Source organism: Nannospalax galili, unplaced genomic scaffold, assembly GCF_000622305.1.
Source record: "Nannospalax galili isolate Female #2095 unplaced genomic scaffold, S.galili_v1.0 scaffold188, whole genome shotgun sequence".
Classification (NCBI taxonomy): domain Eukaryota; kingdom Metazoa; phylum Chordata; class Mammalia; order Rodentia; family Spalacidae; genus Nannospalax; species Nannospalax galili.
This window is the reverse complement of record NW_008360325.1, coordinates 671,457-680,633: the sequence shown is the minus strand read 5'-3', so window position 1 is coordinate 680,633 and position 9,177 is coordinate 671,457. Positions and strand designations below refer to the sequence as shown.

The 9,177-nt window shown below is 47.3% G+C and overlaps 1 protein-coding gene across 36 annotated transcripts in view; it reads left to right on the top strand.

Moving 5' to 3' along the window:
• Klc1 (kinesin light chain 1) overlaps nucleotides 1-9,177 on the top strand; it is a 58,189-nt gene that overhangs the window by 10,517 nt on the left and 38,495 nt on the right. For 33 of the 36 annotated variants that reach the window (XM_017796206.2, XM_017796205.2, XM_029559932.1 and 30 more), the window contains one exon: nucleotides 7,543-7,804. In XM_017796206.2, coding sequence (XP_017651695.2) covers nucleotides 7,544-7,804 — 261 coding nt within the window. In that variant the 5' untranslated portion in view covers nucleotide 7,543. Of the gene's footprint in view, nucleotides 1-6,581; nucleotides 6,753-7,180; nucleotides 7,300-7,542; nucleotides 7,805-9,177 lie in introns of those variants that run through there. The other 3 variants (XM_029559926.1, XM_008825538.3, XM_029559925.1) reach the window with 2 other exon arrangements.

Sequence of the window (9,177 nt, the reverse complement as noted above, 5' to 3'; positions counted from 1 at the left end):
ACTGCTCAGTCCTGTCCTCCTACCCCTGAACCCGGGACGAACTGCTCAGTCTTGTCCTCCTACCCCTGAACCCGGGACGAACTGCTCAGTCCTGTCCTCCTACCCTTGAACCCGGGACGAACTGCTCAGTCCTGTCCTCCTACCCCTGAACCCGAAACAAACTCCTGACACTTCACCTGCTTTCACGTTGTTTTTTCAATTTTCCCTTTGACTCTTCATTGTGTTCTTTTTAAAATTTTATTTATTATTTTTATTTTATGTGTATGCATGTATTGCCTGCATGTAGGTAAGTGCACCTATGTTGTGCAGTGCCCGTGGAGGTCAGAAGAGGCTGTCAGATCCCCTGGGACTGAAGCTATGGACAGTTGTTAGCTGCCATGTGGGTGCTGGGATTCGAACCTGGCTCTTCTGCAAGAACAGCCAGTGCTCTTAACCGCTGAGCCATCTCTCCAGCCCCCTCTTTGTTTTTTTGAGGCAGAGTCTTGCTATGTAGCCCAGGCTGGCCATGGATTCAAGGTCCTGCCTCAGCCTCTGAGGTGTTCGGATTACAGGCATGTACCACCATGCCTGGCTTTTTTCTTTGTTATAGATGTAGAGATGTTTTGTTTACCCGTCTATCAGTTGATAGATTTTTGGATTGTTTCTACATTTGGGCTGTTAGGAATTGTGCCAAAGTTGGTGTGAACATTTTTACCTCTGTTCAGCATTTTATTTTGTTTTTTGTGCAGGTTTTTGTGCGAACTTGTGTTTTCAGCTCTCAGGTATATCAGACTTGCCAGCACTTTTGACACTTACCTCATTGGATCCACAGCACACTGTGATCTTGGGTTCTAAGACTCTGGGTATTTATTTCTCTGAACACAGTATGGGCTGCTCCCTGGATGCTGGTTCCCCAGCATGTGCTTGGTGCTGTTTGGGGCAACTGCTGTGTATTGTGCTTAGAGCAATGGGTTGTCTGTGACCATACGAATCTCCTGGATCCTGCCGGTTTCTGACACTGCAGCTCATACACAGAGCTCTTGGAAACACCTTCCATGCAGTGTAACCCTTCTAGCCTGTGTGGGGCTGAGCCTCCACTCTGCCCACCCTGCTTCTCCCTAGCATGCCTCTTTGGGCTTTACCAACAGCCGGGAAGTGCGTGGCCTGTCGCCTGGCATTTTCTAGCCACACTTCACCCTGGGTACTCACTCAGACTGGCAATTTTTATGCATATTCTCTTCTCTTTGAGTTGTAAATCACATCACATAAAACTCACCATTTTTAAAGTGTCCAATTCTGGGGGCTGGAGAGATGGCTCAGTGGTTAAGAGCACTGGCTGCTCTTGCAGAGGACCGAGGTTTAATTCCTAGCACCCCTGTGGTTCTAGGGGATCTGGTGCCTTCTGACCTCCACAGGCATTGCACACACGGTACTGTTACATTTACATACATGAAAGCAGATATTCACACATAAAATAAAAATAAATTTTAAAAAAGTAATTAATTGATTTTTGAAAAAAAAATTGTTTTCCCTGTCAAGAAGCTGCCCACAGATTACCTGTGCATTGTGGTGTCTCTTGGCTAACGCCAGCTTCTAATGCCAGTGTGGCAATTTCCTTCTCTGGCTTTTGCTTTCTTTGGGGGAAGGTTATGATAAAATTAGACTGTTGAAAAGTGTATTGCTTTTTTTTCTGTTGGAACATTTTATTTGTGTGCGCGCACCCTGCAGAGCTTATGTGGACAGAGGACAACTTTGGGAGCCGGCTCTCTGTCCACTGTGTATGCCAGGGGTTGGACCTAGGCCTTGAGGCTTGTGTGGCAAGAGCTTTTAGCTGCTGAGCCATCCCACCTGCCTGCTGCTGGTCACCGCTTTGAGTAAGCGCGCACTCTAAAGCACAGCTGGCCGTTGGCACTCACCTGTCCTCGATGCCGCCTCCCTACTGAGACTATAGGTGTGCACTCACCATGCCAGGCTTGTATTGTCTTTTGGTGAGCAGTATCTGATCGTGTGGATGTGTGGCGTGTGGTCTGAGAGGGGCCTGAATATGAAGGGTCAGGTGGAGAAGGAGAACAGATCAGCTGGGCGTGGTGGCACATGCCTGGGATCCCAGCTACATAGAAGGCCCAGTGAAGCAAAAAGATGGAAAGTTTGAAGGTTTCCAGGGCTGCTTTAGGAAGTTTAAGGCCAGCCTGGGCAATTTATTGAGACTCTGTCTCTAAATAAGCAACAAAAGTGGGGGCGGGGGTGGTAGGGTGGTGAGGGCTTCTTGCTGTGCACGAATGAGGGCCTGAGTTCAGTCCCCCAGCACCCACGCTAAAGCTGAGCATGGCCTGTGATCCCAGTGCTGGGGAGACTCCAGGCTGCTGGTTAGCCAGTCTGACTGATAAGCTGCGGGGTCAGTGAGATGTCCTGTCTCAGAAAACAAGGAGAATGATGGCGGAAAATAACTGGCCTCTGACTCTGGCCTACATGTGCACACAGAGGCGTGTGCCCCCGCCCACACACAAAGGGCTGAGACTGTAGCAATGCCCCGGGTTCCACCCCTAGCATACACACCAAGGATGGGAAATAAAGAAAGAAAATACATTAAACACAAAACCAAGGGACCTTTAACTCTGATCATCTGCTATGACAAAGATTAAACCTATATGATTGAAGAAATCCTTAAAGATTCTAACTTGTAGATTCTAATCTTCAGGATCTAACCAGCTCTAGTTTAATTTTTCTTACATGTGTACATGTGTGTGTGTACACAGGCTTGCGTATTTCCACACACATGTGGAAGTACTTGAGCCCGTGCTGGTGTACATATCCATGTGTATATGTGTGTGCACACACATGCTCATGTGTGGAAGCATGTGGGAGACCATGAGCCTGTGCTGTGGAAACCAGAGTTTGAAGTCATATGTCTTCCTCTGTCACCTCCACTTTAGTTTTTGAAACAAAGTCTCTCACTGAGTCTGGAGCTCAGTGATTGATTGTTAAGACTGAGCCCCAGGATCCTCCTGTTCTGCCCCTCAGCTCTGTGATTACAGGTGCATGCTGCTAGGTCTGGCTTTTCATGTGGATACATGGGATTTGAACTCAGGTCCTCTGTGCTTTACCCACTGAACCGTCACCCCAGTTAAGCACCAATGTTTTTGTCTAATAAAGAATTCAGTGCATCCAGAGGTTCTGTTCCTGGTCCAATGTTAGGTTCATCTTTTTTACCCTGTCTTTTGGAAACATAGTCTCCCTGTAACCCCAGCTGACCTGGAGCTCACTACTTAGAATAGGCTGGCCTTGAACTCACAGAGATCTATTTTTATTGTGGCATAAGCGTCAAGTCCTTTCTGTGTTTGAGGGTTTAAGAAGAATCTGTAGGTCTAGACTGGCCAGTTCAATGTTTTTTTTCCTCATTGGTGAACTGTCAGCCACATGAAGTGTGTGCACAGGCAGTGTGGGGAGGAGCCTGGTCACAGGGAGGCTCTGTTCTTCTGGAGTGAGCCCAGCTCTCAGCTTATACCAGCTCCCTCACAGTAAGAGGAATTTTCACAGAACAGTATACATGGGCCGGGCCTGGTGGGCACACCTTAACCCCAGCACTCAGGGGGCCCAGGCAGGCTGATCTCTGTGAGTTCAAGGCCATCCTGTCTACACAGTGAGTTCCAGGACAGCTGGGTCAGGGAGACCCTGTTTAAAAAAAAACTTTCTTATTTCTTTGAGTCAGATTCTCATGTAGCCCAGGTTGACCTACAGCTCATTATGTAGCTGAGGATGACCTTGAACTTCTTTTAAAATATACCTATTTATTTATTTATTTATTTATTTATTTATTTTGTGTGTGTGTGTGTGTGTGTGTGTGTGTGTGTGTGTGTCAGGGGGTGTGTGTGTGTGTGTGTGTGTGTGTGTGAGAGAGAGAGAGAGAGAGAGAGAGAGAGAGAGAGAGAGAGAGGATAACTTTTGGGAGTCAGTTCTCTCCCCCGCATGGGCTGTGGTCCTCAAACTCAGGTAGTCAGGCAGGTCTCCTGCCTTTACCTCTGGCGTGCTAGCATTACAGGCTATCACCATACCCAGCTTATGACATGATGGGATGATCCCAGAGCTTCCTTCTGCCAGCATCTACCAGCTGAGCTTCTGCCCTAGTTGGAGGAAGATGCGCTGCCCTGCAGTGCCCCCTTCTATAGTTGACGGCATGGTCTGGTTGGTTCCTTGTTCTGAGTGTGCGCAGTATGCGATGGAAGAACATGAGGGCTGTGCATGGTTCTAGTTTGACAAAGTGGAATGTTTGAGTTAGACTTCTAGTGTGAACTTTCAGAAATCAGTTTGGTAAGGAGTCCTTAGCTCACAGATCAGAGATTACTTCTAGAATCACTACTGTCTTGAAAAATGTTCATTCTGCTGGGTGTGGTGGTGCACGCCTGTAGTCCCAGCACTTGGGAGGCAGAGGCAGGTGAACCTCTGTGAGTTTGAGGCCAGCCTGATCTACATAGTGAGTTCCAGGACAGCTGGGGCTACAGGGAGACCCTATCTCAAAAGGACCAAAAAAAAAAAAGAATGTGTCTCAATGGTAGAACATTTGCCAAGTGTGTACAGGTCCTGGGTTCTGGTCTCACTACCTCAAATGAACAAAATTCCCACATTTAATTATTTAATCAATCTAAAATTCATTTTCCTGTGTAGTGAGGGTGGGTTATTTCTAGTTTTTCTGATAGTTAGTTGTATGATATAGCCCACTGAGGTCCATGTATCACCCACCATCTGTTTCCCTCACTAAGGTGACACAGGTACCTATGTTTATACTGTAGGGACTGGTTTGGGAGAGATGGAGAGTGTTCTGATTAAGGCGTCTCTGGGTGCTGAGCATTAAGAATTTGGGAACTAGGAACCTTGGTGGCCCTGACACTGGAGTACAACATTTGAAATGTCCCGTGGATGAAGCAGAAAACATTTCACATTTATTTTAATTAATTAACTTTGGTTAGTTGAGACAAAGTCTCACTCTTTAGCCCAGGCTGGCTTCAAATTTGTAGGAACCTTCTCGATTCAGCCTCTGTGCTAGGGTTACAGGTGGGAACCACCATACCTGGCTTGTGTTTATTTTAGAGGCATGAAGTTGACTTAATGGGAAGAAGTTAACAAGGGACATCTTTAGGAGAGGGCATAACTTTCTAAGTATTGGAGCAGTCTGGCAAGAAAGGGGCTAGTTTGCAAAGCAGTGAACCCGGTTTTGGGAAGTGTGCCTGCAGAAATTGGGCAGCTGCTTACCAGGGATGTGCCTCATTCCTTTAACCTAGTTGGGAGAGTGGTCTGACTACTAGGGGACTCCTGTGTTTACTGCCTCTGAGACCATGCTCCTAACTGCCCCTGGAATGAGTCTACTGCCTACTGAGTCTCTGGGCCGCGCTCTGCTGTCTCTGGATTCACAGTCCCCCTCTGCCCCAGCACCTGTGTCCCTGTCTCACCTTCTCAAGAACATTTGGATTCCTAGAATCCATTCTCCCTGTCCTCTCAACTCGTATGTGTGTGTGTGTGTGTGTGTGTGTGTGCATGTGTGTGTATGTGTATGTGCATGTTTGTGTGTGTGTATGTGTGTGTATGTGTGTGTGTGCGTGTGTGTGTGTGTGTGTGTGTGTGTGAACTTAGGGCCTTGGCTTGCCTTTGAAATGCAGCAGGCTTCCCTGTCTCACTCCTTTGTGTTCTGAGAGTCCAGGAGGCAGCGTCTACAGGCCTCAACCTCAGCTCCCCTGTCCCTGTGTTGAAGTGTGCTCTGTGGTAAGACTGGCTCTTGGGGCTGGAGAGGCAGCTCAGCAGTTAAGAGCACTGGCTGCTCTAGCAGAGGACCTGGGTTTGGTTCCCAGCACCCACATGGCTGCTAACAACCATTGGTAACTCCAGTTTCGGGATCCGAAACCCTTTTCTGGCCTTCATGGCTTCTGTACAACCTAGGGGTGCTTACATACAATCACATGAAATTCAAATAAATACAATAAAAATTTTGAGTCTTTGTGCATTTCATAGAGAGATTGAAATACATTAAAAAAAAAAAAAACGAGAAAAGACTGGCTCTCCCCCATGAGGTTGGTTGCTATCCCTTAGCCCACCATGCTTCCCTGTCCAGGCACCATCTCAGAGCCTGACTGTATAGTTTGTCCTGTGGTCAGTGTGTCCCCAAGGGTGGACTCTTACCAAATATCTCAGGGCCCAGTTTAGAGTAAGTTTTAGTAAAATGCTTTAGTTATTTTGTATGGGAAGATCAAGCAATATATACTTCATTATTGGGAAAGGGAATGAGGGGAGAGTGCCTGAATTTTTTAAAGAAAATAATATTTTTAAATAGTTTATTATTTTTATTTTACGTGTATGAGTGTATTGCCTGCATGTAGGTAATTGCACCTCTGTCATGCAATGCCTGCGAGGACAGAAGAGGCCAACGGATCCCCTGAAACTGGAGTTACGGACAGTTGTTTGCTGCCATGTGGGTGCTGGGATTCGAACTGGGGTCTTCTGCAAGAACAACCAGTGTTCTTACCCGCTGAGCTGTCTCTCCAGCCCCAGGATGTCTGAATTTTAGATTCCTCCTCTCAGGATGCCAGTCCTGAGAGTCCCTCCTCTTTGCTCAGGGGAACCTGAGTTTTACTTGCAGTTTGATCTTCATTGAAAGCTGGCCTCAAAACCGCGAATTCAGTCATTTGGCAAACACATGCTCTGTTCCAGGACTGGGACCTTAGGGTGAGGAGGACACATAACATTCCTCCTCTCAGGAAGCTTCTGTGTTTCTAGTCTGCCACATGGTAAGTTTACTGTTGAAAGGCGTATGCTAAATAAATAGTAAGTTCCCTAATAAAGAACATGACCTTGGTGAGGACTTGCCTTTGTCTGTTCACTCACTGTTCTGGGCTCTGTGTAATGGAGGGGTGTGTGTGTCCACACCTGTGTGCACATGATCTTACAGGCAATCTGTTTCGAAAGGAATTTAGTCTTATGCCAGAAATCACTTTTTTCTAGTGGAATTAATGACATTGAGCCCATGTGGTCTTTCCGTGGGTGCTTGTTGCTTCTACCCGAATCCCCACAGTGTGTGTCCGTGCCCACTGCTTCCCTCTCTTCCCTTCATATAGCATCTGTCAGTCCGTTTGACAGAGGGTGCCTAGGCAGGAGTCGTCCTTGCTTCTGTAGGGAAGAAGGCAGAGTCCCTGTATTTTTTTTTTTTTTTTCATAGAACCTAAGTTCTGGGGCCTGTGAGGCAGTTGGTGCAGTGAATTGAGATGCAGCGTGTCAAGTGCCAGGAAGAAGCTGACTTGGGTAGATGATCATCTGTCCATATCAGCACCATTGCGGGTAGGGCCTCACTTCATAGCCCTGGTTGTCCTGGAACTCACTCTGCAGACTAGGCTGGCCTCGAACTCCCAGAGGTCCTCCTGCTTCTGCTTCCTGAGTGCTGGGATTAAAGACGTGCCACATCCTGGCCCACATTTTTATTTTTCACATGTTGAAATGCAGTTTTAAAGCTGTCACTGTTTACTGTTTAAAGGTGCAATGTCAATGAAGCCTGTGATGAGATGTGTTTTTCCTCCATTCTAGAATGTATGACAACATGTCCACAATGGTATACATAAAGGAAGAGAAGCTGGAGAAGCTGACGCAGGACGAAATCATTTCCAAGACAAAGCAGGTGATCCAGGGACTGGAAGCTCTGAAAAATGAGCACAACTCCATTCTGCAGAGCTTGCTGGAGACACTGAAGTGCTTGAAAAAGGATGAGGAGAGTAACCTGGTGGAGGAGAAGTCCAACATGATCCGCAAGTCCCTGGAGATGCTGGAGCTGGGCCTGAGCGAGGCGCAGGTACGCAGGGTGGTGTAGACCAGCTCCTGGCTCTCTCGCACCCCAGGGCCACACTGCTTTGTGTTTGAGTGAACTTTGTTAATTCCTGTCATGTTTCGACATTTTAGAAAATTGTTGTTTTTTCCAAAGGGGGTAAGAGGTAGTCTATTCTGGGGCCAACGTGAGTGACTGTGGTCTGGGAGCACAGATTTAGGTCAGAGATGAGGTAGTTGAGGTAATCCGACAAGAATCAGTCAAGGCTGTTTCTGCGATGCTGATACACGTTTATTGGTTACACAGTGAACAGGGGCTTACCCAACCACCAGTTGGTTTGAGTTCATAGATGTATTTCTTGGAGCTCCCAAAAGTGACTTGAGAAGGCTCAGTGACCCTGTGCGGGTCTGACTGGGCTGTGTGGCAGGGAGTCCGGCTGTCAGACTGTGGAATGGTGTTGAGTCTCTGTGGGTAATTCCGGGATGCCAGAATCCTGTCAGGCTGTCATGAGCCTTGGCAGTTAATACTTGGTGATGGGGTTTGAGCGCAGCATGCCCAGGTTCTGGTTTGGTAATGGCCCAGTGGGTGTGTCCAGTCAGCTCTGCAGGCTTGGGCAAGGTATGTTAGGCCCAGAGTCCCCGCTTCAGTTGTGGGCAAGTAGGGGTGTCATCACGCCTTGGAGTTAGTGAAGCCATGCTGTTTCCATGCTCACTCCGAATTCCACATATTGGGATGCAGGGTCTCTTACAACCCAGATACCATGTTCCAGCCTGGAAGCAGTTTGAGGAAGTTTTTATAGTAACAGAACAAAGTTGTAAATGAAGGTATTTTTTAAATACATTGGTAGAAACATGAAGCAGGCGATTGCAGCAAAGTGAGGAACACTGAGCCGGAAGTCTCAGATGCTGGTGACACGCATTTTCGTAGAGACAGGACATGGAAACAGGTTTCCCCCTGATGACCTCTGGCTCTCAAAGTAGAGCTTAGGTAAAATTCAGTGCACTGAAGCTTTGCTGCTCGTGCAGCAAGTGAAGGAGACAGATGGACATCTGCATTCCTAGTTTTGGTTTTCGTAATGGAGTAATCCCCTAGTTTAAAAGATTTTCCTCTTAGGGCCAGGCGTGGTGGAGCATCCCAGCACTCGGGAGGCAGAGGCAGGCGGATCTCTGTGAGTTGAAGGCCAGCCTGGTCTACATAGCGAGTTCCAGGACAGCTGGAGCTACAGGGAGACCCTGTCTCAAAAAGATTAAAAAAAAAAATTTTCATCTTCTCTCTGTTAGAAACATTAGTTATTAAACTTTCAACCATTGTGTTGTATTCTGTTGTTAGGGAGGAACCCAGGGCCTCACATATGCTAGGCAAGTGCTCTACCACCTAGCTATACTCCAGCTCTAGACCTT